Source organism: Anser cygnoides, chromosome 26 (assembly GCF_040182565.1).
Source record: "Anser cygnoides isolate HZ-2024a breed goose chromosome 26, Taihu_goose_T2T_genome, whole genome shotgun sequence".
Taxonomy (NCBI): domain Eukaryota; kingdom Metazoa; phylum Chordata; class Aves; order Anseriformes; family Anatidae; genus Anser; species Anser cygnoides.
In genome coordinates this window covers 5531191-5558385 of record NC_089898.1, presented here as the reverse complement: position 1 = coordinate 5558385, position 27195 = coordinate 5531191, and the positions used below count along the sequence as shown (strand labels likewise).

Sequence of the window (27195 nt, the reverse complement as noted above, 5' to 3'; positions counted from 1 at the left end):
TTGTTTTACCAAGCAAATAGTACTCTAGTAGCAGATAACGTCTGTTTGTGGCATGACCACATTGCTCATTTTATGGATAAAGCCTAAATTAATGATTAAGACCTTTTAGAAATCTGCATTCCTTCTTGTTCATGTCGTCCTACCTTTCCTTATTCCAGGCTAATCGGTCACGAGACCTGGGAGCAACAGTATACTGTGTTGGTGTGAAAGACTTCAATGAGACCCAGGTAAACAAGGCACTCACTGTGTTTACTGGGGTATTTGGCAAGGGTACATGTTGAACACAGGCACACACTCATGAATCTCTTTTCTCTTTCTGTTGGCTGTTTGACAATCTAAAGTGACTACCTGAAGTTCCTTGCTCTGTGTGTTGCTTTTAAGCCCCTTCCATCTTTATCTCCATGTATGCCACAGCAACTCTTGCCAATTGTTGGGGGAAAGCAGGGAAGAGATACGAATATCAAATCAGTATGGCTTAAGCTGTAGACAGAGGGTTGTGGGGATTTTGCTTTTTACAGTGTAGTTATGTGAAAGAAAATCTTGAGAAACTGAGAAACTGTTATGTGGCAATGCCTCAGTTTTATGGAAAAAAATCAACTTCATTAGTGACACTAATGTTTTACTGTTTCTCCCCATTAATGACAGAATGTCTTCTAGATCCATCATGAATTTTAGTACATCCATGAATAATATTTCACACCAAGCGTAACATTGACGTTATCATTTTCCAACATGAGTGAAAGTCTTGTACAGCTCATAAATGGAGTGCTGAAAAACTTGTTGAATAGAGCTCTTTTTACAAAGCTTCAAACTCTGATTATTTGTTTGGATTAGGAAACAAAACAAATTGCAAAACACCATTTGAATGGGGGCTCAGTCTTCCTTGAAATTCTACAGCAGAGTCCAGGATTTCTGAAAATGGTCCTTTCCAGGTAGCTGCCCCAGTGCATCACACCTTAGGAAAAGTAGGGCACCTGTTGTTGCACTGTGGATAGTGGGAAGCTGCTTGCTATTGCAGGTTTCATTTTGAGACTGAAGGATTTTTAATCTGGTGCTTCTTGGTGAGTGTCCAAGCTTAAACCCTCTGTTCTCAAAAGGAAATCTCACAGGATAGTTTAGAGCCATCTCCTTTGAATCAAAACCAGATGCTAGTGTTGCCCATCATAAGAAAAACAAATCATAAGAAAAGCAAGGACAGAATAAAAATAGCAAAGACTAGATCTAAGGTGGCAGATCTCAGAGACAGCTGATCCTTGAAGTTATTTACATGCTGAAGAAATTAACTGGAATTAGACGATCATGACTGATGTTCCAGAAGGCACTTGGAGGTGGACTATGGGAAATGAGTTCCAGGAGCCGTAAACATCCTGGTTAAGAGAAACTACTGTATCTTGTGCCATCAAGCAGTAAGCAGCTTTAGTACTCTACATGGAGTAGGCAGGGGAAAGCTGCCTGGAATATTTCTCCATGTACTCAAACCTTGAGGTTGGCAGTTGGGTATTTCGCTTGAGAAATGGAAGTTTTGAGTGACGTGAGCGGGAAAGGTGGAGCCACTGGGGTTTAGGGAGGAATGTGTGGCTAGTCTGCTGCCTCCAATTTGCAATGCTACAGGAAACGCCAAAGAGGCCTGCTGGGTGATGCTACCTGTGCCATGGGAGAGAATTACTATAACAAACAGCCTTGCAGCAGTAAAACTTGATTATGCTCCAGCAGATGTGTGGAGAGCTCATTATTTCTGAATTGGGCTTGCAATTTTGCCTTAACCCTTCTCATACTATTGGCAAGTGAACCTGCATGCATCCCTTTACAGGTGGTATCCCAGTTCTCCTTCTCTTTCTTCCCACCACCACCTCATGAATGGCCCTCTTCCTTGCCATGTGGGATTCCAAATGCCCTTCTGCTTCCTTTTCCTCCACTTGGACAATATCTCCTGTTATCTCCCTGCTTTCTTCTCTGTTCTCTAATGGTTGAGCCTAGTACAAGTGGTCTGATCTCTGTCCTGACAGGAAGGGTGAATCAAGCCTGTACCTCCAGGAGGTGTGTAACTTGCATTAGTTTTCTCTACGGGAAAAAACACTGGATCATTTTGATTAGTTCCTTGATTTAAATGATGTATGTGCTGAAGTGCTTTGCTGTATCAGCTTTGTTGCCTCTCATGTTGGTGCTGTGCTATTTTGGCTGGAGAGTTACTGTGCTGGGTGCTTAATAGTCATGTAGGAGGCAGGTTTTTTGTACTAACGAGTCATAGGCTCTGAACATCGGTGGAAGCTGTGTTCTGTCTTGTTTTTAAAGTTAAGGAAGACTTTTCTGATTCCTTCTGTTTTTAGGAAGTTTGTAATGAGCTTCCTAAAATCAGTCAGGCTGAACTTTTCAATACTTGACAAACTGTAAAGCATTAGCAATCCATAAAGAGTACTTAGAGAATTTGCAAGTAAGTGATTCTGAAGAACTCTAGTTTTTCTGCCTACTGGCTAATTTATCTCATTCTTTTCATTTCTGTTTTATTTACTTTTACCATTCTGTCAGCTGGCTAGAATTGCCGACAGCAAAGATCATGTCTTTCCAGTGAATGATGGTTTTGAAGCCCTTCAGGGAATCATAGATTCTGTAAGTATTTTAAGCGTGTATTTGCATGCATGCCTGTTAATTTGTTAACCTGCACAGTTGAAGTTTTAATTTTCCTGTTTTCACAAGGACCCACTGACTGCTAATAAATCACTTAAACATTTGGTCCAAATAAACCTTTATTTGTACTAATATTGTTACTTCAAGATTGAGTTTATAAACAGGTCAAAATACAGGAAGCTTTGAGCCCATTTTTATCTTCATATATCTTGCTTCTTGATGTAACACACCTAATTTATATTACTAGGTACTTTGTGACAATTTATAAAATGGCTGCCCCAGTGTGGGTAAGCAGAAACATGTTAGAGCACACTCCATATGAGGCATTAGAGCACTTTTTGATCTCCATCTTCCTGGTTGATTAGTGTCCTTTCTGTCCTGATGGATGTGCTGCACAGCTGACCTGATTAGAATGACAGAAGGGATCCTGTTACGTATGCCAAAATCCTGAAAACTGCTTTCCATATCTGGCCTCCTGATATCATTATTTTTTTTTTCCTTCAGACCTATGTTCCTCAATTCATATTGATCAACTGCTGGCATTTCCTTTAGGAGCTGGGTGCACTGTATAAGAGCTGGTGCATTTCTGAATGGCTGGGATAAACTAGTTGTTCACCTGACAAGTGGAGAGGCTGCATGGATTGATCACTTTCCTGTGTTTTGTGTACATGTCATGCAAATAGTTCTGTGGTCTCTACTGGTAAACAGTAGAGCTTCGTAAAGCATCTCTGTTTCTAGATCTAAAACTTTGAGTGGCATAATCCTGTCTCACTTAGGACCAGGGCCTCCCTTAAGAGAGCAGGAAAAGGAATATATGAGCAGATGTATATGCCATTTTTATTTTAAGTGTAAAAAGTTCCAAACGATCATTAGAAAACAGTGTATTTTCAGATCACTTTCAGTATTTTTCTTTTCCTTTGCTCATAACCATTTTAATTAGATTGCTTACTATGGCTACAAAGAAGGATGGGAATTCCTTTTAGGGATGTGTTTTGTTCATTTTGGTATAGGCTTTTTGAGTTGATAAAACAGATGAAATGTACAACTTTCTGCTTGAGGCTAGGGAGGGTAGGTTCACCAGGGGGGGTGTCTCAGATTTCTGTGTTACTGCAGTTACAAACTATTCTGACCACGTAGTACCATGCAAAAAACCTATTCCCTCAGCATAGGCACGATTTTCCCTAGTGCTCTTGCATGTTGAAGGAATCCCTTGTGTATTGGTTTTCTTGGCACTGTCCAACTGTGGGACTACTGCCTCAATTCTCTTAGACAATCAGGTGTTGCATGTCATTTAAGAAAGCAACAAAATAGATGAGTTTGCTTCCCAGCCCTGCATTCCCTTTGCAGCTGTTTTTAATGAATTCCAGAAGCAGTTATGACTCCCTTTCCAGTTGTGTTTGAGAGAATAGGAAGACTTCAGCCTCTAGGAACTTAATCAAGAACCACTTCAGCTGACTGATTTATCAGCCCTGAAAGGGAGGGTCATAAGCAGTAATTGCACAGTAGTGAGTCTATGACCTGATCTCTTTCTGAAAGCATGGTAGCACTGTCATATGGGGATAATGCTTTCTCTCATCCCTTCCAGAGAGTCTGAATTCCAGCACATATCCTATAAAGCAGATAGTGCTTTGCACTGGAGTGATTGTAGAATATAGAATATCCTGGGTTGGAAGGGACCCACAAGAATCATAGAGTCCAACTCCTGGGATTGCAATAGGCTGTGTAGAAAGGTGTGTAAATGGAATGGCAAGAAGGAAATTAATTATTCAGTGGAAAAGTAAAGAATCTGTAGATACCTGTTCTTGCCAGAAAACAGGCTATCTCAGTCCTTCATTGTCCATGCAAAGCACCTCTTTCTTGATGTACACAAAGCATTTGTCTTCACAGAATCACAGAATGTTAGGGATTGGAAAGGACCTTGAAGGATCATCTAGTCCAATCCCCCTTCCAGAGCAGAAACACCCAGATCAGGTCACACAGGAACACATCCAGGCAGGCCTTGAACGTCTCCAGAGAAGACTCCACAACCCACCCCCGGGCAGCCTGTTCCAGAGTTCTGTCACCCTCACCATGAAGAAGTTTCTTCTCTTATTTAAGATGAACCTCCTGTGTTCCAGTTTGCACCCATCGCCCCTTGCCTTATCACTAGATGTCACCGAGAAGAGCCTGGCTCCATCCTCCTGACACCCACTCTTTACAGATTTATAAATATTAATAAGGTCACCCCTCAGTTTCCTCTTCTCCAAGCTAAAGAGACCCAGCTCCCTCAGCCTTTCCTCATAAGGGAGATGCTCCACTCCCTTAATCATCCTCGTGGCTCTGTGCTGGGCTCTCTCAAGCAGTTCCCTGTCCTTCTTGAACTGAGGGGCCCAGAACTGGATGCAGTATTCTAGATGTGGTGTCACCGGGGCAGAGTAGAGGGGGAGAAGAACCTCTCTCGACCTACTAATCACACCCCTGCTGATACACCCCAGGATGCCATCAGCCTTCTTGGCCACAAGGGCTCAGTGCTGGCTCATGATCATCCCGCTGTCCACCAGGACCCCCAGGTGCCTCTCCCCTTCACTGCTCTCCAACAGGTCAGTCCCCAACTTATACTGGTTCTGGAGTTGTTCTTGCCCAGATGCAGGACTCTACAGTTGCCCTTGTTATATTTCATTAAATTTCTCCCCTCCCAACTCTCCAGCCTATCTAGGTCTTGCTGGATGGCAGCACAACCTTCTGGCATGTCAGCCACTCCTCCCAGTTTAGTGTCATCAGCAAACTTGCTGACAGTGCACCCTGTTCCCTCATTCAGGCTGATGAATATATTGAATACTACTGACTCTTGAGGGACTCCACTAGATCCAGGCCTCAAGTGGTCTTCACAGGAGACCATTTTCATGTTGAAAGAGCCATGAGATTTGGACACCTGATTGCTGTAATTTTAGAAAAAAAAGTTGAAGGAACTTGAGTAATTTGTTATTTTTCTTTGTGTTGTATTTTTTTATGAAAAACTTCTGTGGACAATTGACAATAATTTGTCAATTGAAAGCAAACAGAGCAAGTCTTACAAGGAAAACATGAAACTCAAGTTCCTCTACTGCTCCATGTCTTTGATAGGAGTGCTGGAGGCAGCGAACTATGAAGCAACATGAGAGTCAGGACAGGATCCAGTCATTGCTTTCTTTTGAGCCTTTAACCCAAACTGACTGAAAGAGCAGTGGCTTGGAGCAAGAATACTCCCTGATCCTTGCTATGTGTTAAACAGTGGCCCTACCACAAAGCGTATCTCAAATAGAGACATAATCCCAGGTCCCTTAGATAAGATTCACTGAGAAAGCTGCAGGGCCCTTCATGAAGCAGTTAAGATGTATGAGGAATGATATAGTATGAACTAGTTTGTATTGTAAGACTGCATCCTTTCCTTATAAATGGTGCAAATTATTAATCTCTTTACATTTAATCTCCTGTATACCATCTTCCAGTGGTGTCCTCCTGCTTCCAGTATTTTTCAAGTCTGCTTAGATTTGCCCTCAAGCAAGAAATTTTAGCTTGGAAATACATTATCTTCAAATAATTCTGTTACAGAAATGTCTTCTGGGACAAACAGCAGTCCTGGATCTGTGTAGTGTGGAACTTTTTTGAGAATTCAGTGTGAATGTATGATAGACCAAGTATGAGAAACATGGTGATTTATGTACTCATCCTGAGCTAGCTGTTCAAACAATGGGCAGTTCAGAGCAGGAGCTTCACATGGATGTTCTGAATCTGTCTTCCTTCAGAGCCAAGCTTTCTACATAGGCCAAAGAGAAAGTCAGGAAAGCAAACCTCTTGGCTTAGGTAGCTAGATTGCCCATCTAAAGAGGATTGTGAACCCCAGTCTCACCTGGATGGTGTTTGTTGTTACTTTCAGTGGTTGTAATTACACTTTCTACTTTTTCTTGCTTCCCCCAAATTCGTCTTTAAAAAAAATGACTTAAATGTATTTATTTTTCTTAGTTCATGCAGATATTGTTGGGCAGGAAACACTTCACAAATAAATTACTCTTTTGTAATTGGCAATAGAGTTTGTTATTTAATAATCCAACAGAGCTTGATAATGAATACCTAGCCTTAGACTATAGGTCATTCACACTAATACTGAGAAGGCAGAAACCTTCCATTAAACTTCAGCATCCTGTTTGCTAATGAGAATTCCCAAATTCAGTGGAAAAAAATTATAAATATTATGCAGCTGCTGTGGTGAAGTAGTCAGGCTGCATGCTTGTGGATGCCAACAAAAGGCACCAGCAGTTGCAGAGTTTCACTCCCTTTCTTTTCTTTATTTCTAAAAGGGCCCGGGTGACTTGCAGGACCTCTCCGGTTTCTTGGCCTTCAAAACATCACCTGGCAGAAAGCTAAATTAGTCATAGATAATGCTAAATTCAGTTCTGTGCTGATAGACAACTCAGAAAAATAAAACCATTTCACACATCCACAAGGATGTGTTGCATTTTTTGTTTGACATGTCAGCAAATACTAGCAAGAGATCCTACCAGGAGCATGTGTGAAGCTGGAGCATAATTGGAGTCCCATAGAGTAGTACAACAGGAGACTGATTTGGGAAGCTGAGCTTGGCCATTAAGCACGTGCTGCCAAAGACAATGGGATGCCTCCTCAGAAAGAGCAAGCAAGTGCTTCAGATACTTTTCTGCACTGATCTCAAGGCAAGCTGCCTTGAGGCAATGGAGCAGTGTTGTAGTTCTCTATATGGAAATGAGGATGTGGAGTCAGTTGGAGTTGTTTACAGGCAGTCAGCTGGGAGATTACATCACCACTATTGCATGTCACTTTGCTTTCCTGGGGAGCCAGCCCAGTGAATGAACACACCTACAGCCTACTCGAGGCTGTGCAGTCCTCAGAAAGCAAGAGAACAGACAATCAGGTGGAATCTTCCACTGTAAATAAGTTGTAGTCTTTTTCAATGTATTTTTATAATAGGAAGAGACATAAAGAAATTCTTTTGCAATAGTTACTGCTGCCTGAATTTCATTTTAAGTTAAGGTGCTTGGAACATTGGAAATTTTTTATTCTAAATCAAAATAAATATTGCAATTGATACTAAAAAAACAAACAAACAAACAAAACAAACAACAAAAACCAACGTCATTAGGGTGAGCTTTATAGACATGTTTATGAATTGGATCAAACTGGAAAGGAGCTCTGCGTAAGACACCTGATATTTCACCCCCCAATCTGATTTCATTTACTGTGTGTTTGTTTGCAAATAACTGAATAGGAGTCATGAATTTCAGACTCAGACTTGTGTGGTTTTACTTAATTTTTAAAATGAAAATATTTATTGTATTTTTCACACTTTTGTTCTCCAAATCATTTGCTTCCTTCCTCTTTCACTTTGTTGATGAAAATTAATGAAGAGAAGAAATATACATTAAACATTTTGGTTTGGGCATGCTGAGGGTGAAGGGAACAGAAAGTAAAGGAGAATTTGGAAAAATGTGAAAAAGGGTCTATTCTTATATGAGACATTTTTTCAGTGGAGAGGAAAAAATACTTGGAAAAATGTCAAGTCTTAGTTATGTTCATTAGACATGCCAGTCACTGTGGGACAAAAATGTTGTATATGCAGAGCAGCAGAACCTGGAATGAGTAAGGGGGGGGTAGCAGAGGAATGACACAACATGAAAGGATAGCAAGCTGCAGATACTTTGGAAGAGTGTTCTTACGGTCCACTTTTTTTTTTTTTTTTTTTTCCCTGTGTATTTTCCTAACTCTTTTAAATTCTTCTAATGCTTTTCAGCTCAGCTCTCAGCTGTTGACTTTCTCTCTCTCTCTCTTTCTTCCTCTTAACAGTTCCAGTACAATCTTGTTCCTGCAAATCTTTCTCCTCACTTGCCAGGCTGCCAGTGGCTCAGATGGTTCTGGTTCCTTCAGTCCCTTGATACCCTTTCAGTCTCCACCAGCCCTGCTTCTGAGTAAATCAAACTTTTGTTTAAAAGTTTTTAAAAAAATAATGGCTCTATGTGTACCTTTTGCAATTAGATAAAAGTCAGAGAACCATGATTGCGGAGAAAAAAAAAAAAAAACAACCTGACTATCTCTTTCAGAATCTATTGTATTGGTTGCTTTTCTTTCCTCACAGATGTTTCAATTTAAAGTTGGGAAAATAATTTTCATGTTGGATTTGAGTCATGCTGCTTGGCTGACATTTACTTGCCTCTTAGAGCTGACCTAAATTTTGATCAGAATTGCCTCGTGTAGGAACTGCTCAGCCCAATCCTGAACACCCACTACTCTTGGTCACTGCTGCTGTTTTCACAGGGGCTCACAGATGCTGTCACAAGTTTGCTGACTGTGTGCAGTGAAGAATTTGAGTTAGTCTTCAGAGCAGGGGAAAGGCTGATAGTTGCAAATAACAGCTTGAGCAATTCTAACGTACTATGGGAATAAATTGTATCCAAATCTAGTGTGGTCCTCCTGACTTGCAAATAGTCTGCCAAGCCTGATGCCGAAGCATTTGTGTAAATTACTGCCTACTTGTAACGTGGTTTAAGGCAGGGTCAGCCCTTACAAAGAAATACTGCTTAATTTAAGTTTCTTGCCAACTTAATCTAAGTGGAAACAAGCCTGCTTTAAGTCTATAACAATTGTCCTACATCTTCATGTGAAATCACAGTACGACTTTGAGGATCTACTCAGGTATGCTCTCATAAATTGGGTTAAAAACATAAGAAGTTTGAACCCCCTTGCTGAGACTCAAGAATAGACATTCCTAGGATATTTTCATATAAAGTTTGGAGTTTTGGGCCCCAAAATAATTTTGGGGAGGAAGGTGTAACTCCAAAGTGAGGGCAATATCACTGCCTCACGAGCCCTTCAGAGTGCATCTTAGTTGTTATGGAGAATTAGTCTGTGTACTACCCTGTACCACTGACCCAGGCAAGACTGTGCTGAGATATTGGAGTGTGGGAATCAGTTGCCTTCCTAAATAGCAATACCTTGTGGTGGAAGAGCAATGATGTATGGCAGTATGGATGAATTACAGTGGAAAGCTAAGATGACATAGTTGTGACATAAATGCAATTTTCCATGTTGAGTTAAGCATTTAGATGAGAACAAGTGCTCAAACTTTCATATCTGTGTGCCTCTAGAGAAACAATTCTCAGATAATTCATGACATTTATTTTCTGTTTTTTAGATTTTGAAGAAATCATGTATTGAAATTCTGGCTGCAGAGCCTTCCAGTATATGTGCAGGAGGTAAGTATAAATCAAGGTTCTAGATGTTTATTTTGCCTAAAATCTCTCTCTCTCTAATTGCTATAGAGTGCAGGAGCTCTAATTAACTGGAGCTAAATCTTTTACTTTTTTGGTGAAATTCTTTTTTATCTTACAGTAGTTTGCATTTTTCCTATTTCTACCAGGTGGTATAAAATGAGGTTTTCTTACAGAAAAGGCTTGGATTTGACAGTTTTGCCTAAATGATCTTTCAGTCAAAGCAGTCTGTCTTACTCAGACTGTGCCAAACTTGAAGTTGATAAGCTGCGAAATTACAGAATAAAATCAGAAAAGACTGTGATTAGGTTTAGAATTTTGCAAATTCTCACCTTAGAGGATTGAGGGAAGTGCTTCTTAAGAAATCAGCAAAATCTCAAATGAGCAAACTTTGATTTAAAGGTAGCTTTAAGCATATCTTAAGCCTTTAGGACTGATACAGTGACTGAGGACTAGAATTTAAATATTGTTCAGATGACTTGTGTGAATCACACTACCCCTTTGTGTGCTCGATCTAGTATGATTGCACTATGTACGTGGTGGCTTTAAAGTCCTGGCAAGTGTTTCTGCAGAACTCATCCTTTTTGGAAGAAAGCTTGTGAATCATTTTAGATTCTTCCTTTAGATTTCTGTGAAATATTTGGTTTTTGTGAAGTGTTTCCTAACCGTTTGTTGAATGTACAGCAGTTGATTAAGCAGAGATTTTGGGAGCAGAGCTGAAGAGTTTGCAGAGAAAGATGAGTCCCTGACGAGTTCTGCATCTCATATTTTTGACTTGGTACTCCAAATAAGAAGGCCAATCGTCATTTCTTCTTTGTTTTCACTTGCTTAGCAGTTGCTTTAATCACCCTTCGTGCATTTCCTATTCCTGGAGCAACTATCTGTCTGTATTCCTAAACTTACAGAGGCATCAAATTTTCCTAATGGATGCAAGATACAAGGCTAAATGCCCAATAACTATCAGGGGTCAGTTTTGCATTCCATGCACGTCACTATAATAGTTGTGTTTTGAAGCCAGGATGGCATAATTGACATGAATTATAGTTCTTAGAATTATAATTCTTAGTTATCTATTTCTGATTTTGGCTGGCCATTTAAATAGTTCTAAAACAGGTTTATGTCTACCTGAGAATGGTAGATGATCATTGTAGTGACAATGATATAGTGCAGTGATGTTTCATAAATGATTGGGAAAGGAAGGAAATTGTATGAAAACTAGGATTCACTTTACGCATTTATAGAGGATTTGTCATGCTTAAGCAAGTGATAAAAATGATGTTTATGTAACGTCATAAGCCAGAAGATGATTTACTACCATGATTTATACTTAACACTTTCTAATATGCTTGCTAGTTACTTATACATCCTATCACTCCAATTCAGTGTGTCTTAATGAGAATTTAGGTATAAGGTAAAGCTGCATCCAGCAAAGCCAGATGAGAGGAAATGTAGAGAGGATTTATATAAACTGTCCACATTGGAATTTGGCCAGTGATTTACATGAGGAGCAGTGTTAACCTTGAAAAACACAAACACTTACTTAAATCATAGAATCATTAAGGTTGGAAAAGACCTTCAAGATTGTCTGGTCCAACCATCACCCTATGACCAATGTCACCCACTAAACCATGTCCTTGAGCAAAAGGTTTCTTTTTCCTTGAACACCCCCCCACAGTGACTCCACCACTTCCCTGGTCAACCCGTTCCAATGCCTGACTACTCTTTCTGAAAAGAAATGTCTCCTCATTTCCAACCTAAACCTCCCCTGGAGCAACTTGAGGTCATTCCCTCTACTCCTATCAGTAGTTATTTGCAAGAAGAGGCTGGCTCCCAGCTCCCCACAACTTTATTTCAGGTAGTTGGAGAGAGCAATAAGGTCTTCCCAGCTCAGTTGAGTCTAATCTCTGAGTTTGGGCAAATATTCTGTTGCTTTCAAACTGAAGCTAATTCTACCAGTTAGGACTTTGAGTCTAATGATAGTGTCACTGAATGAGAGTTAGTTGCATTGGTGTCTTTTGGAGATAAATTTGGCAGGTTTAGCTCCGATACCCCAAGTTTACTTGGTTTTGTGCACAGTCTTGAAGACCGGTTGCAGTTTGTTTATTTTTTGAAGGATAGAACAAGGACTCTGTTACCCAAGGCACCTCTTGCACTGCAGACTGGTCCCAGACACTTCTGAGTAATGAGCTTTTAGCAATACTTCTGTCTGAAATGCCATCTTCCCAATGGCTTGGTTTTGCATCACATAGAAATGCAGAGTGTGTACTGGATCTGATCATTTCAGTCCCAAGCAGAGACAGGATCACTATGGTTAATCTGACATCACTGATACACTGTTCTTTGACTGTACTTGAACTCTTCTTCCCCCGCAGTTAAGATTTCTGTTATTTCTCTAAGTATTCATCAGCCCCTGCACTCCAGAACACAGCTCTTCTCCTCTGTTCTGCCCAAATGCTCTTGGACAACATATAATGGGACTGTGAGGCAGCTTCCCTGGCTAGATGTGGTGGGACGATTTGGAGCTTGGCTGTAAATGAGTGGGACCTGGAAGAGAGCCCAGATTCCAGAGCAAATCTGCTTTTTTTTTTTGCCTTTTTTTTTTTTTGAGAAGTACCGTGTGTGAGTCCTTAAGGGAGATGAAGGAAGATGGGAACTGTAAAGTGTGAGGAGAAAAATTTGAGTCTTGAAAATTCCAGTTCCTTGTTGCTCCTGGGAATTTTAAAACTGTGGTGGTATTTCTGATGCAATAAGATTACTCCTGCATTGTCTGGGACTGGAAACATTTTGTGCACAATCCACATTCACCAAAAGAAACATCAGTGGAGATTATCTGAATGTCTCTCCTAGACAGCAACAGGAATTGTGGGGGCTGGTTCCTTCACAACCTGGAGCTGTAGAGCATGAGCCCCTGTGTCTGCTGTCTGAACTTTCTGGGACTATGGCCCGGATTCAAAATCTAAGTATGAAGGTAGTGCTCTCCTTGCAAGGCAGTCTTAATGCTGGTGGCTGCAAGAAGCTCATAAACCTTTCCCAATACTAGGTTCAAGTAGCTGGAATAAGAAGGGACTGCGAAGAGTCATCTGAAAGACTTGTGAGGATATGATCTCATCGTTCAGCCCTGCTTGTTCCAAAAAGGACCTCAATTCAGTGCTCAGCAGTAGATGACTGACTGACTGCTATTTAAAATGGCAGCCATAGGAGGGGAAAAGCCAATTTGTCTTAATGCTTTCACAGAAGGTCAGTTAAAATGCTTCTGTTGTATTTTATTTCCCCTTTCCCAAAATTCAAAATAAAATGGGGTAGGAAGAGTGTGAAAATTCCATTCTAAAAAAGTTATAAATTTCAAATTGTTTAAGCTGCAAATTTTAGTTTAATTTAGAGAAATCTTAAGGAAAATCTCTTGACGTATGTGCCTTGTCTGAATGACAATTCTTTGCTTCCCTATGGATCAATAATCTGCTGTTTCTCTTGCTATAGAGTCATTTCAGGTTGTCGTGAGAGGAAATGGATTTCGACATGCCCGTAACGTCGACAGAGTACTCTGCAGTTTCAGGATCAATGACACGGTTACTCTCAGTAAGCTGTTTTGATTTTTTTTTTCCTGACTCTGCACTAGCAGGCATTTGCCTGGAAAACATTTAGGATCTTCAAATACTTTGACTGTGAAGGCAATAATTATAGGATGAGGAGCATCCTTCTGCATTAAATTTGCAGAAGGGTGTGAAGTTGAGGGAAAGCCAGCCTCAGCACGTAGCTCCATGAAGCGTTATGAGACAGGTAGGAATAGTTAAGCTTGTATCCAAGAGGAAGGTAATGGCATGTACTGGTCAGAGCTGCCATGAATGTAAAAAATAACAGCAATGAAAAAATATATGCTGTGAACCCAAATTAAAGTTTATCTAGTATTTTTACTGAATAAGCTTTTACTGTAGTTGGTGAGGATGGAAAGAGCTGCTCCTTTGGATTTTACAGCCAATGATGAAGGGCCCAGTTTGTGCATGTGTAAGACACAAGTGAGAAAAAAAGGATGCAAGTAAGTTTAAATGGATCCTGCCAAGCAGTGAAATTCTAGGGATGATTATGACTTCTCTGAAACCCAGCATTCATCCTCAGGCTCTGGTAAAAGCATAATCATCTGGTCCATATGAGTAACACGTTCATTGCAAAGAGAATATTTTTTTTTTTAGAGGAAAACTACTGTTGGTATTGTGTGTTGCAACTTGGATAGCTAGTATGTGAATACACATGTGAGCAGTGGAGAGGACTAAATATAGAAGACGATACTTGTCTGTGTAGTGCATGTCTTGCTGGACTAAGTGTGTAGCAAGGTCAGATCTGTTTCTCTTCTTTTCTGTATTTTGGTGGTACTTAGCAGGCCGGTTCATGCAGTTCAAATAAACACTATTATTGAAAGCTGTGTTGGTACAGTGGCTAAAGTAACGCTGTGTTTCTCTGGACGAAGCTTGGAATAACAGTTTCCTCTGCAGAGTTTACCAAGCAGAAGAAAAATATAGCCCAACTCCCATGAGTTGCTGTTTTCTGACAAATGTGATAGCCATATTAGCCTTTGAGTGTCTGGTGTTTTTGTAAAGGGTAGTGAGGACCACTTAGCTGGAAGAACTAATGATCCTATTGTTCTCATCTGGCATACCTGCAAACCCGCACAGGAAACCAGGTAGAGTAATTCATAGCTCATGCCACCAATGACAGTAGAATTCATTTTGCCTATCATGGAATTTATTCAGAAGCTGCCTGATAGTTTTGGAAGTAGTCCAGACTCTTTTAAGTATAAAATAGATGCATTAATTAGTTTCTTACATGTCAAAGTCTAATGGCTCAATGTTGGACTTGCTCATGCTTAAATATCTGTTTAATTTGCTCTTTGAGGAATTGTTCTCTAAGACTGTCTGCCTTGAGAGGAATGCCAGTAAGCATTCAGGGCAGGTACATTTAAAAAGCATGAGTGTATGTAACTTTTCCTGAATGCTTCTGTGCTGCTATGCTGGCCTCCTCAATAGTAGACAGGTTTGGGAGTTGCGAAATCTTGTGCCACTTAAAAGAAAGCTTGGCTGGCTGTGGTTCATGGTTGCTTAATTCAGATACATATGAAGAGCAAAAGTTGGAGGGCAAAGAGTAGGAAGGAACAAATGGGATTGGAGAGGGGAACAAGGAAGGAGACTGTTACAAGTAAAAAACACGGGGTGTAAACCATGGTAAATTCGTTGTTTTGGGAACATTTCCGTGCAGCCCACAGAGATAAGTATTTGAGATGTGTGAACAGGTGACAGGTGCCTTTCAAAACAGAAGGGTACAGGAAGCCACAGATTCATGCTTTTCCTTTTAAGCTCCATAAAATCTAACCCAAAACTTATGTGGTCATTACTCTTTGAATCTGGATCGTGACTGCATTTAGGTGTTGAAACGTTTGGTTTCTCCCAGGGGTTCAGGTCCAAAGTTTTGTTTGGATCATGTCTTATAAAGTCTTCTGCAGTTCTCTAAGCTGGGCAGGAGAACTTCTCTTCTCCCTCCACCCAGAAGGTTCCTGTGGAAATCAAACTTCTGGTCAAATATTTAGAATTTTTCTTTTCATCAAAAGCCTGAAGTCACTTGGTACAAACCCAAAAGACTTTACGTTTGGTTGCTGGAAGCTGACAGATTGTAGCATTCTTAGAGCTTGCACGTCTTCTGCTTTTCAGTTGAACCAGGAATATCTTGTATCAAACAAATAATTTGTGAGAAAATTTCCACTTTGTAGAGGAACTATTTTCAATTCAAGGGAGACATTACCAGAGGATTTCTCAAGCAGTTGTATTTTGTGCTAAGAAATGCATAGGCATGGATAGTGGGAGTTATAAGAGCTACAGGAATACCACTCAGCATGACAGAAGCCCCTAAACTTGCATGTTTAGGAATGCCCATGTTACCCTACTGTAGCTTGACCTGGCATTCTTTTAAGTCCTGAAAATTCCTCAGACCAGATATCCCTTTGAGAAACTTGTATTGCTGATGAGCTCTAAATGAAGACTGATTGGGTCAATGTGTGCAGCATTTCAGTTTCAGGACCACCAGGAGCATGATTTGTAACCTGTATGGGATGGGATAAGAGCTACATTTAATTTGTTAAGTTATGCCCACAAATTGCTTGTGGTTGCGAAGAACTGTTTGGATTATGGCTGAAATAGAGCATTTTTTCTTACAATGTGACTTTTGCTCTAAGTAACATCCTAATCAATTAAAAAGCAATGTCTCTCAATGTCAGATTTTTTTTATTATATTTTTTTTTAACTCAGGGTCTTCAGCTGATAAATGTGAAGGCTGTAGGGAGTCTGTGTTAGGAAGAAGACTGTTTTTCCTTCTGTTGAAATAAATTGATTGGTGCTCTTGCTGTTTATAGCAATTAGTAAAGAGGGGTCATTTCCTAAAAGCTTCAAAGGAGGACAACAAGCAGGTAGTACCAATGAAACTGCACATCCTGGGCATTAAAGGGATTTGGGCCAATGTGGACAAAATCTGTCTCTGAGAATTGCATTAACTAATGTCATGGTTTTTGAAAGAACTAAGAATAAAATGCAATTATCAGCACTGCAGCTGTAGGCATTAGATTAAAGATCAACCTTCAAAACATTTCAATCACAAGAGTGAAAGGAGAGGGTGGCTCTAACTTACAATAAACTAGCACAGCATATCAATCTTGAAAGCTACAATCTGAGCACAGAATGTGGTATGACTAATAGATAAAATTAGAGCAAGGACAGAAATTAAATTCTGAGTTGCATTTCTGACTGTAAAATACGCAGTGGTACAACTGGCAGTCTCAACAGTATTGCCTTTAATCCATTGACACTCAAATCTCCCAATAAACCTCTTTGGGGAGACTTTACAATGGGTTAACATTACTGGGGAGTCTATTTTCGGTACATTATACTGTTAAACAACCACAGAAGGAGATTAAGCAGCATGTGAAGGAATGCAAAAGGCAGATGTGAGCTCAGGGGAAATGTGCCTTCTGGAACAGGGATGAAGATGATGCTAAAAACAGTCTTTGCAGTGGTCTTGTGGAAGGAAAGACTTTTGTGGTGAACTGTACTGCAAATACTTCTGCTAAGAGGAAGACTTGTAAGCTCAAAAACAGCAGGGCTTCTGAAACTGAAGGTGTCCACTTGGCAGCACCAACCAAGGGAGTGATTAATTGTCTTATGGGGATTCAGGGCATACTGAAAAAAAAAAAAGATAACTAAAATGTAGTTGATGTTCATAGTCTCGTTCTGTGATTCTTCTTAACTTTCTGTTCTGGGAGTCTTTTTTTTCCCTTTCCCAAGCTACCTATACAACACCTGCTTGAGTTCAGTAAGAAATATCTGGAGGGCAGCCTTGCTGAAAGGAACCTGGGTGTCTTGCTGAACAACAAGCTGAACACATGAGCAGTGCACTGCTAGGAACGAAAGCAAATGGGATCCTGGGCTGCATCCCAGGGACACTGCTGGCAGAAATCGAGATGTGATCATCCCACTCTGCTCAGTGCTTGTCAGCCTACCCCTGGAGTGCCCCAGTTCCACTCCCCACAACTCATACAAACTACAGACAGACTGGAGATGGTCCAAAGGAGGGCCGTGAAGATGACCAAAAGGCTGGACAACCTGACTTAGGAGAAAATACTGAAGGAATTAGGTTTCTTCACCCTGGAGAGGAGAAGGCCCTGGGTGACCCCAACACCATATTCTAGTACTTAAAGGGCATCTGCAAGGACAAGAGAAGCTCTCTCTTTGCAAGGAGCCACATGGAGGAGAAAAGGGGCAACCGACATAAGTTGCACTGTGAGAGGTTTTGTCTTGATATAAGAAAGACATATTTCATGGTGAGAACAATTAATCACTGGCAGAACCTCCCCAGGGACATGGTGGCTAGGGCTGAAATGAAGGTTCCACAAAAAAATAATTCTTTAGCACATTTGAACCGTCTCCCCACTTGCAGGTTCATCTGCGGTTAGTAACTTGCGGCCACAACTGGAAGAATTTATTGTTCAGAAAAGGAAGTGGAAGAAGAGAAAGAATTACCCAGTTCAAAAGCTGAATTACTTTAGGATTGGTAGCCTCAGTCTTGAAGTACTATTGTCAGTTGACAGTGACAGCAGCATTCTTCTGAATCTCTTCTGCAAGACAAATGGCCTGTTGAACCTGAGTTGTGCAAAACTATGGGGATGCAGATCCATTGCGCAAGCTGTAACAGGGACTCTGTTTTGAAAGACAAAGAAGCTTGGTTGTCACATACGTACCAGTAGCTGTTCCTCCTTAGAAGTGGGAAGGACAGTCTTGGAAAGGGCATCCTTACTCTCTTTCCCCAAATTGTGTGCTCTTGAGTTCTTTTATAATTTGCTTTCAAGAGCTGCAGCAAAGTGTTTGTGAGTTCCAAAGGCCTGAAAAAATGTGGATATCGGCCTTAATTTGAATTTTGTATTCAGAGTTTTAAAATATATCTGTGGCTTACAGAGAAAAAGTGTTGGAAGCTGAAGTGTTGGAAAATGAGTAAACTTCTAGTTCAGGTTTACAAATTGTGGAATTGATGTGCAGCACTGAAGGTATCTGCTCCAAGTGAGCTGATCACAGGCAAGCTTGTGGATCTCCTGTCTCTCAGCCTACTACTCTTCCTATGGTTTATGGGACTCCTCTAGAAGCTAGAGATTTGGTGCAGTTCTCCTTTCTCAGTGACCTGTTCTTCGTTCACCTCTGCCCCCATAGGCATCCAGCAAGTTTCCTTGTCATGGTCCTCTTTGGATTGTAAGTCCAGGACGGGACTGTGAGGCTAAATAGAAGGCAAAAGTAACTAAATACTGGTTCTGCCAGCTTTGTGAGGTAGGGAAGGGATACTAGTGCTATCATTTTTTTTCACTCCTGTCTGAAGTCTGTTCAGCACTTGATTTGCTGCTCCACTTTTTCCTTCAGAGAAGACTACTTGCTGTCTTGTAAACAGCTTGAAAGTTATCTCTGTTACTTGTGGCTACGCTAGCTGTGACCTGCCATCTGTGCTGCTCTCAAATCCTAATAGCTTCTCGGCTCAGCTTCCCCAGAGTTTGGCTGGCTCTGAAGAAAGACATTCATTCCTTGAAACATCCTAAAATCTTCAAAGAGCTAAGAATGTCATCCACCAGCTTTCCACTATTCAATGCGTCCTGTCCATGGAGACACAAAAGCATGCAGTGTTGCCAATGGGAGGAACTGCTTGCAAGGGTTACCTCACTCCCAAACACTGTGACCTGGTACTGGTGGGGGTGAGGAGGAAGACTCCTTCCTCCTTTTTTGTGTGCTAACTGCCTGTGTAGCTGATTTTTTTTTTAAAGTGTCTGTCATTGTAATTTCATAGTAGCTTTCAGGAAAGATCAACTTCTCTTAAAGCAACCCATGGGCTTTTTTGTTTGAAGCTGTCTTCCTGTGTCCACAAAATGACCATGGAAAATAAGGATAAGGCCCAAATATGTTTTCCACCCTCTGACCTGATATATTCATCGTGTTCTGAATCAATACATAGGTGAAAAGTGAGCTCATTCTCCTTGGTACTACACCAAGACTGCTCAGTTCATTTTGCACAGTCCTAGACTGTTTGATGCAGCGACCTGGAAGCAAGAGGCCATGAACTCCATCTGAGTTCAAACTGTTCCCAAATTGAAGGAATTCAACAGTTGCTCATCGCTGTTCTAAGACCCAAGTCTCTCCTGGTGGAAATTGGCACAGCTTTAAGTTTAAGCTGTTCTGTGTGAGAAAGTATCTCAGTAATTTCGCTTTACTGTGGCCTGCAGCTCCAGCCTGTATTCTCAGAGTGCCTTTGTGGCACTTAGCTGCAAACAGTTTAACAGAAGAGTTAACTCAATGGGAATTTTATAGAGACCTTATGGAGACTGGATAGCTCAGCTGTTTTTATTTGTTTGAAACTTCTCATCCTCTGATTGTATCAGGGAGTGAGGTATTTTTAAAGCTAACACTGAGCCAACAGTTCCTGAAACCTTAAATTATCCCAGATGAGATGTAAACCAGCACAGCAAGGACTTGCTAAGGTTAAGGGCATGAGCTAATAGATTTTTATTGGGATTATTGGCAGAGAAAAGTGGCAGGTGAAGAGAGCATCAGCTCATAATGTTCATAGCTAGGGGATTAAAAAATAGATAAAAAAATAATTAAATAAAGAACATCTGTAGAAACCATGAAGAGTATTTGGCTGAATAGAACTGTAATCAGATGCATGTTCAACAGCAGGGTGTTTTCTGCCAGCAGCTAGACCCAGGAGAATCGGTTTCAGACTGTACAGAGTTAAAAGTAATTATCCACTGTGGTGACTGGATAATGTGGCACTGCTTCATGGTGCTAAAATGTCTTTGTCTGCCCAGATTGTGCAGGATCCAGCAAATATATCTCTGGGCATGGAGGCAAACTCTGTCTGAGGCAATATAAGACTCAATAGAGGGATGAAAGATTGGTGAGGATCTTTTGCACTCTAGTGATGCTCTGGACACTTGGCCAAAACCGATTCTTAGCATAAGCCACCCTGAATTTTTCAGCACCAAGTAACAGAAACAAGGAAAAAAGAGGCAAATACAGTGAGAGCAGGACTTCCCCAGGTATCGTCAAGTGAGCTGTACAGGGAGCTATATCTCCAAACTGCCCAACAAATGTCTTCTAAAAATTGTCCTCTGTTTTTAAAGCCTACCAGATTGTTTTATTTTCCCTGTCTTTCTCATTCTCTTTCTCTGGCAGCACAGAACTTTTCTTGTGATATCTTTCTTACTTTCTTGCAGCCCAGTCACTCCTAGTACAGGAAAATTCTGCTTTGCATTTCCACTCTAATGTCTGATTTCTCCACTTGATCATGTCACTTTAAACCTCCATCAAATGTTTTCCTCTTATTTTCCTCTAGTGGCTTTTCCCTCTTCCCATTACAGTACTAATTAATGTCTATCACTGGACAAACAAACTCTGTCAGGTGTTTTGGGGATATGACCTTTATGAAGGACACAACCTTATGTCTGTCCTTATGTCCTTCAACCTTATGTCTGAAGGACCAGATGTATTTCTTGGGTAAAAGCATACACCAAGGTGAGCTAGGCGTCCTCTTTTGAAGGGTGGCCCAAGCAATTGTTTGATTAAAAAAATAAATAAAAACATCAAAACAGGAGAAATAGTCACGCATCCCTCAAATGTCCTCCCAACTCCTAACAAGTTGCAGTGTAGATATGTTTAAAAATAAGACTTATATGCATTTGCCTCCAGCAGACTTCTGTGTAGCTGCTCATGCCAAGTGTGGAGGAACAACCTTGGGGCAGTCAGACAGGAGACTTGGGCTAAGTGAGCAGGAAAATCTCAGTAAAATGTGGCATGCTTACCAATCTTGCTCATTTATATTGTATGCTACCAGGGGACCAAGATGGTCTGTCACTGATGTTAGCATACCTGCACAAGGATAGGCAAAGACAAGGGGTAATGGCTTTAAACTAAAAGAGAATTGGTTTAGCTTAGATGTAAGGAGGAATTTCTTTAACTATGAGGGCAGTGAGGCACTAGAACAGGTTGCCCAGAGAAGTTGTGGATGCCCCATCCCTGGACGTGATCAAGTGCAGGTCGGATGGGGCTTTGAGCAATCTGATTTAGTGGGAGGTGGCCCATGGAAGGGGGTTGGAACTAGACAATCTTTAAGGTCCTTTCCAACCCAAACCATTCAATGATTCTGTAAGTGTGACAGAGCTTATGGTAACTGCTCCAGTAGATTGATGTGGAGCTCTTACAGTGCTGGACCAAGACATGTCCCTGAAGGACTCCTCCTAGGGAGTGACCCTTCCATACTGGAGCACGTGCCGTTCTCCAGAGCTGACAGTTGTGAGCATGAGCAAATTAATAGTGTGGTGCTTGCCAAGTTCTGTTAGTAGTGTTTAAACTATGTGAGATTGGAGAACAGAACTGTAAGCACAGCAGATGAACCCATTGGAGAAAAAAAGCAATTCCTTCCAGATCCTTTCTCCCCATCTAAAGATCATTATGAATGTGATATCATTGTTCTGTGCTTATTTGTCTGTTCCCCCCCATCCTCTAACTCAGCTCTAAATGGCTTTGGCTTTCAAAGCCCATGTGTCCCTACACAAAGCAGAGCAATTATAGCATGATCTCAATGTGGTTTTCATTACAGCATTAACAAAACATTCACTTCTTATTTATGGGCCTTCTCAAAAGCAGTTTCTCTAGCTCAGTGTTCCAGTGTCTTTATGCATTCCTACCTCCCCACAAATTGGGTCTGAAATAAAAACTTTGCTTGCAGAGCTGTCACAAGGAGTGCATAAAGAGTCATCCAGGATGAACTGGAGATTGTGCTTTGGTAGGTGATGCAGAGAATTATGCAGGTATTTTGTCTTTCCAAAGGAACAATGGAAGTGCTCCAGCTCAGCACTACCCATCTCAAGTGGACTGAGGTACAAAGAGAGAACAACTTCCTTGGCACAGATGTTCCTGAGGGAGCCTTGTGTGAGAGCAGCCAGACTTCTGCCTGATGTGGCTATACTAGTCTAACAGAAACCATAGTCATCTCTCCTACAGAAAGAGAAGACCAGGTCAAAATGTTTGGAGATGTGCTTTAGTGGAACACAAATCATAAATACCTTTGTAATTAACGGGGATATAACAGAAGGAAACTGTCAGTCTATGATGTTTGGAAAGTTTGGCAAACAGCTTTTGCAGCCCTTTCTGGACTAAAATATTGCTGATATGGCAAGCCCACCAATCAGCAGTTGCAATATTGGGGTGGCAATCCAAAAGCATTAATGCTTTCTTAAATCCTTCTGTCAGGGATCTTTGCAGTCAGTTTTCAATCTGAGAGTGATTTTTTTTTTTTTTTTTTGATGACACATTAACCAAAGTAAAGGTTGTTCATTTTAGCTTGATTGTATGGCTTAAAGTAATATTATCTTTCTCCGTCACCTTTGGGTTTTTGTTCCTCCTTTTTATTGAGTTTTGCTCTTCTGTGTTAAAACATCATGCATATATTGAAGCTTTTATTACTATAGTTGGGAAGTACTCCAAGTTCTGGCTTGCCAAAAGGTTACACCCTGCTAATGGCAAAAGAAACTAGTCACTAATGCTGGGATTAATAGATTTTACAGGCTACAGATAGTTGTCAAAAGGTATAGGAATGCTGGGTAGTAAATTACAGGAATTTGAGCAGTATAAAGTACCTTGTTGAAAGGGCATCCACAGAAAACAGATGTGTTTTGGGGAGATATTTGACCTTTTTCCATTTCTGCACATGGCTGTGAATAGTTTTTCTATTTCTATGACTGACTGGTTTTAGTTGCCCATTTATATGTGCCCTATAGACTTTGCATACAGTGAAAACCTTATTTTGCTTGATGGAGTGATTAGGGGTGTATAGGTAAGGAGCAAAGTGTGCTCTTCACTCAGGGTAGACTTTCTCAGAGGTGAGGAATTGCAATATTCCCTGAGGATGCCTAAGCTCTGGTGCTTGAGATGTGATCAAGGCCCTTTCTGTAAAACTGGCAAAGGAGGCCAGATGAATTCTGCAGGGTTGCACGGCCAGCTAGTGGTCAAGCTGAGAAGGGAAACTGCTTCCCGTGCAGCAAAGTCAGCAACATGGAGTGCGCTGCCCCTGCCTTCCACAGCTCTTCCACAAGCATTGTCAGTTGACAGGAGTCCAAACCACAAAGTTAAGATTTGGCATGAGATCTGGAGCTTGAGAGCATTCAGGCTCATCTCTTACTGCACAGGAATACAGCAAGCTTTTTCTGTAACTAACGAAAGAAGCAGCGTTCTTTCAAATGCATCCTGCAGATATAGATGCAATAGCAGATGAGAAGTGTTGTTTTGTTTGGTTTCTCAGTGTAAGTTTTCCAGGAAGGAGTCAGATGGCCAGAATTATGCAAACCAAATGGATCATCTTTTGTTTAGAGCAAAGAAAAAGTCACTCATTTTTGCGGTGAAACACAAGCATTCTCCAAACAAAATAATCTCTCCCTGTAGCCAGCCTGGCCAGCCATGAGTCCCCTCTTGAGAATCCAAGTCTGATAAACTTTCTAGAGAGGCATAGATTTAAAGCAAATTAGGGGGTGGGTAGGGAGAGAAACAGAAACAAAAAGCTAAGGAAATCTAAGTAAAAAGCAGCTTTTTTTTTTTTTTTTTTTTTTTTTTTTGTGAATGCTGGCATGAAACATTCTTTGGCTTTGGCTGCCAGTGTTAGCAAAGGACAAAACAAGACATTGGTCTTCATTCTTTTGTCATGTGTGCACTGAGACAATGTCATAAATTCATATCTTCATAAATCAGGGTGAGAACAGCCCCAGAGTACCACAGGGCCAGACTCACCACTGCTATGCATCTTCCATGCTCTTGCAAAGTAAGTGGGAAATGCTACTGTTTTGATTTGGTAACTCCATTGCAAAACTAATCATGAATCTAGTGTTATGCTGTAGGGGATATGTGTGAGGGGCATGCATTGTATCACTATGTTGTCTGTCAGCCTCTCTTTTAGTGAGGAAGTCATCTTGTAGATGTGGAGCTAGCAAAAGAATACCCTGTGCTAAAAACGCCCACTCTTAATGTTTAGCATAGTGGAAATGTTAGCATGTGCTCTTGTACTGAGGGTGTGGGAAAACAGGAGTAATATACGGTACTTTCCAGGCCAACAGCAGGAGCAGGGATCTAGAGGGATCACAGAAGCTTGAAAACTGCTCCCAGTAGCTGAGCCATGATGCAGAAGTGCAGCCTATTTGTGAAAACCATACGGCTGGCTGAAATGTTTCATTTTCAGCTGTTTGCCTGTGTGTCAAACAGCCCTTAACAAAATAACTGCTGTGGGCAACCCAAAAATTCAAGTGTGTGTATATAGGCATGGGATTTGCTGGAAGCTGGAAATATAAGGAAAACTTCAGCGAAAGCTACAACTTTTCATTACCGTTTCATTTTTTAATGGAGTGTAAAAAATAAACATTCCCTAACCTGCCTGAGGAAATCATTCTTTATTTTGCTGCCAAAGCAAAGAAACACACCACTATGAAATGGAGATTATAATGTGTGATAGGTATTGCTAGAGCAATATTCTTTTGAAAATTTTGCATTCAGTGAAAACTTCCTATAGGAATGTCTGGGAGAGAAGTCTTGGCTTGGTGAGCTCCGTTCCTGCACTGAGAGGACAAGCTCTTGCAGTCTTTAGGTCCTCTCTTCTTTATGTCTCATCTGCTGCAGTAAAACATGCTGTATGACCTTGCTTCTGAGTGAACCCTGCTGAGCTAACTGCTGAGAATGGGGCCAGGATCAGTGGTGCTCCACTGCCATCACCCTAATAATTATTAGACAACATGCATGTGAACAAATTTCTCAGCAGCCAAGAGAGAGCAAGGCTTACAGATGATGCAGAAATTTCTTTCAAGAAGGTTACCACGTTCTCTTTGTCTTATGTCTCTTCATAGCTTTTCCTCCTTCTACTGGCACCTTACATGGTATTGTAGCTTGCACCAGTTTCCTCAAAAACAAAAAAAAAGACAGAATAGCTCAACTCTTCATTAGATTGCTAAACAATTCGGCTAAGCTTTCACCCTTGCTCCTTTCCATCCCCTGTTGCAATCAGCAATGCCAGCTAAGCACTAAACACTGTTTCGAACATTGCTTACATGTTGCCCAAGTTATGTGCACCCTGGGAAGCTAAGTGTACCATGCAGTAGTGAAGTGACTTTTATTGGTTAGAAACCCTGGCATTGCTTTCTGTATTTTAAACAGCAAAGCAAGGTGGTGACGTTCTTTTCTTTTGACATAGTGCTGTAGAAAGAAGGAATCTTCTACCCTGCGGTATGTAGAGATGAGATTCACAATTTGAACTGATGATGGTATTCGAATCTGCCAGGAGAAGGGCCTTCCAACAAAATTAAAATTTTATCTGGAAATTTTTAGGAAAGCTGATAGTATTTGGTAACTGCTCTCATTTCATATCTATGTAGGCATATCTATAGAAGACCCTAGAGGTGATTATAAATACAGTTAAATGAAAGCTTTCTGATGCAGTGACATACTTCCGGAAACTGCTGATTCAGCAGAATCAACTCATTCCGTAGGAATGTGTGGTTTCCAGCCAAAAAAAAAAAAAAAGAAAGAAAGAAAGAAAAAGAAAGAAAGAAACCAGCCTCTCTGCCTGGTTTTCTGCCAACCTACCTGATCTCTAGTCAGCTGGCAAATGGGCTGGGAAGTTCCTTGGGATCCCCATCTCTCTGTGACCAGAGATAGTATAAAGTTCAGTTTTAAGTCCACAAAAGGGTAGTAGCTTATGTTCCTGTATCTGAGGCAATCTCCTATTGATATATATATATACATATATATTCACTCTGCTTTTAAAACTGTAGCATAATTTATGTAGGAATGTTTCAGTCTGCCTTGAAGTTGTGAAATTTTCCATAATATACAGTTTTTTTCACCCAGCTATTTCTAGTTATATGTAATCTCTTGCAGCTACATCCAAACATCCTACAGAGAACAGCTGTGATGTTTATTCCGAACATGTAAAAAGCTTTGGGTTTTCAGTTCTGTTGATATGTGGCATGAAATACTACAGCAGCATGCAGCAGCTGCAGGAATGGTGAGGGTGCTGCCTGCAGGATGTGGCTGGCAGGTGGTGCTGGGCGTCGGATGCCCTGAGCCCTGCTGTAGAGTGGTATTACCTCACAACAACTACTATGCCATAGCTTTTATCCCCTACACAGTTTTTCATCTTTTTTATGCATCAAGAGTGAGCAAAAACATTATTCTAAACTTTGTCTTTAAGGCCTGTGTTACTGATCTGGTAATAAATCCCAGTCTCTCTCTCTGTCTCTCCCTCTCTCTTTCTCCTCCTCTCTCTGTTTTTCCCAGATGAGAAGCCTTTTGTTGTGGAAGATACCTACTTACTCTGCCCGGCACCCGTACTACGAGAAGTTGGCATGTATGTCTTTTCTACATAATCAAATATTTACTTTATCTGTGGGAAAAATGATAGTCTGCCTCATCTCACTATGCTCTTGTTCTTATATGCATCTAGTTCTGACCTTGGCTCTTGCGTTTCACATTTGAGGACCTCATAGTTTCTAGACTACAAATTTCACACAGGAAAATTTAAATGCTGTTTTAGGTTACACAGAGCATTATTTGCCATCATTGGTCAGGGTTTATCAGGTATGGCATGTCTGAGTGCTAAAAACTGGCTACAGCATATTTTTACTGCTGGTATCGATAGATTTAGAGGCTCTGTTTGAAACTATCTCAATTGAGGGTAGATTATTAGTAGTTCATATGACTGTAAAAGGACT

General features: G+C 40.8%; 1 protein-coding gene across 2 annotated transcripts in view; it reads left to right on the top strand.

Annotated features, from left to right (window-relative positions):
- ANTXR1 (ANTXR cell adhesion molecule 1) overlaps positions 1–27195 on the top strand; it is a 118111-nt gene that overhangs the window by 18256 nt on the left and 72660 nt on the right. For both annotated transcript variants that reach the window (XM_066983299.1, XM_066983298.1), the window contains exons 7-11: positions 159–227; positions 2527–2607; positions 9806–9866; positions 13359–13457; positions 26762–26831. In XM_066983299.1, the coding sequence (XP_066839400.1) occupies positions 159–227; positions 2527–2607; positions 9806–9866; positions 13359–13457; positions 26762–26831 (380 nt within the window). The remainder of the gene's footprint in view (positions 1–158; positions 228–2526; positions 2608–9805; positions 9867–13358; positions 13458–26761; positions 26832–27195) is intronic.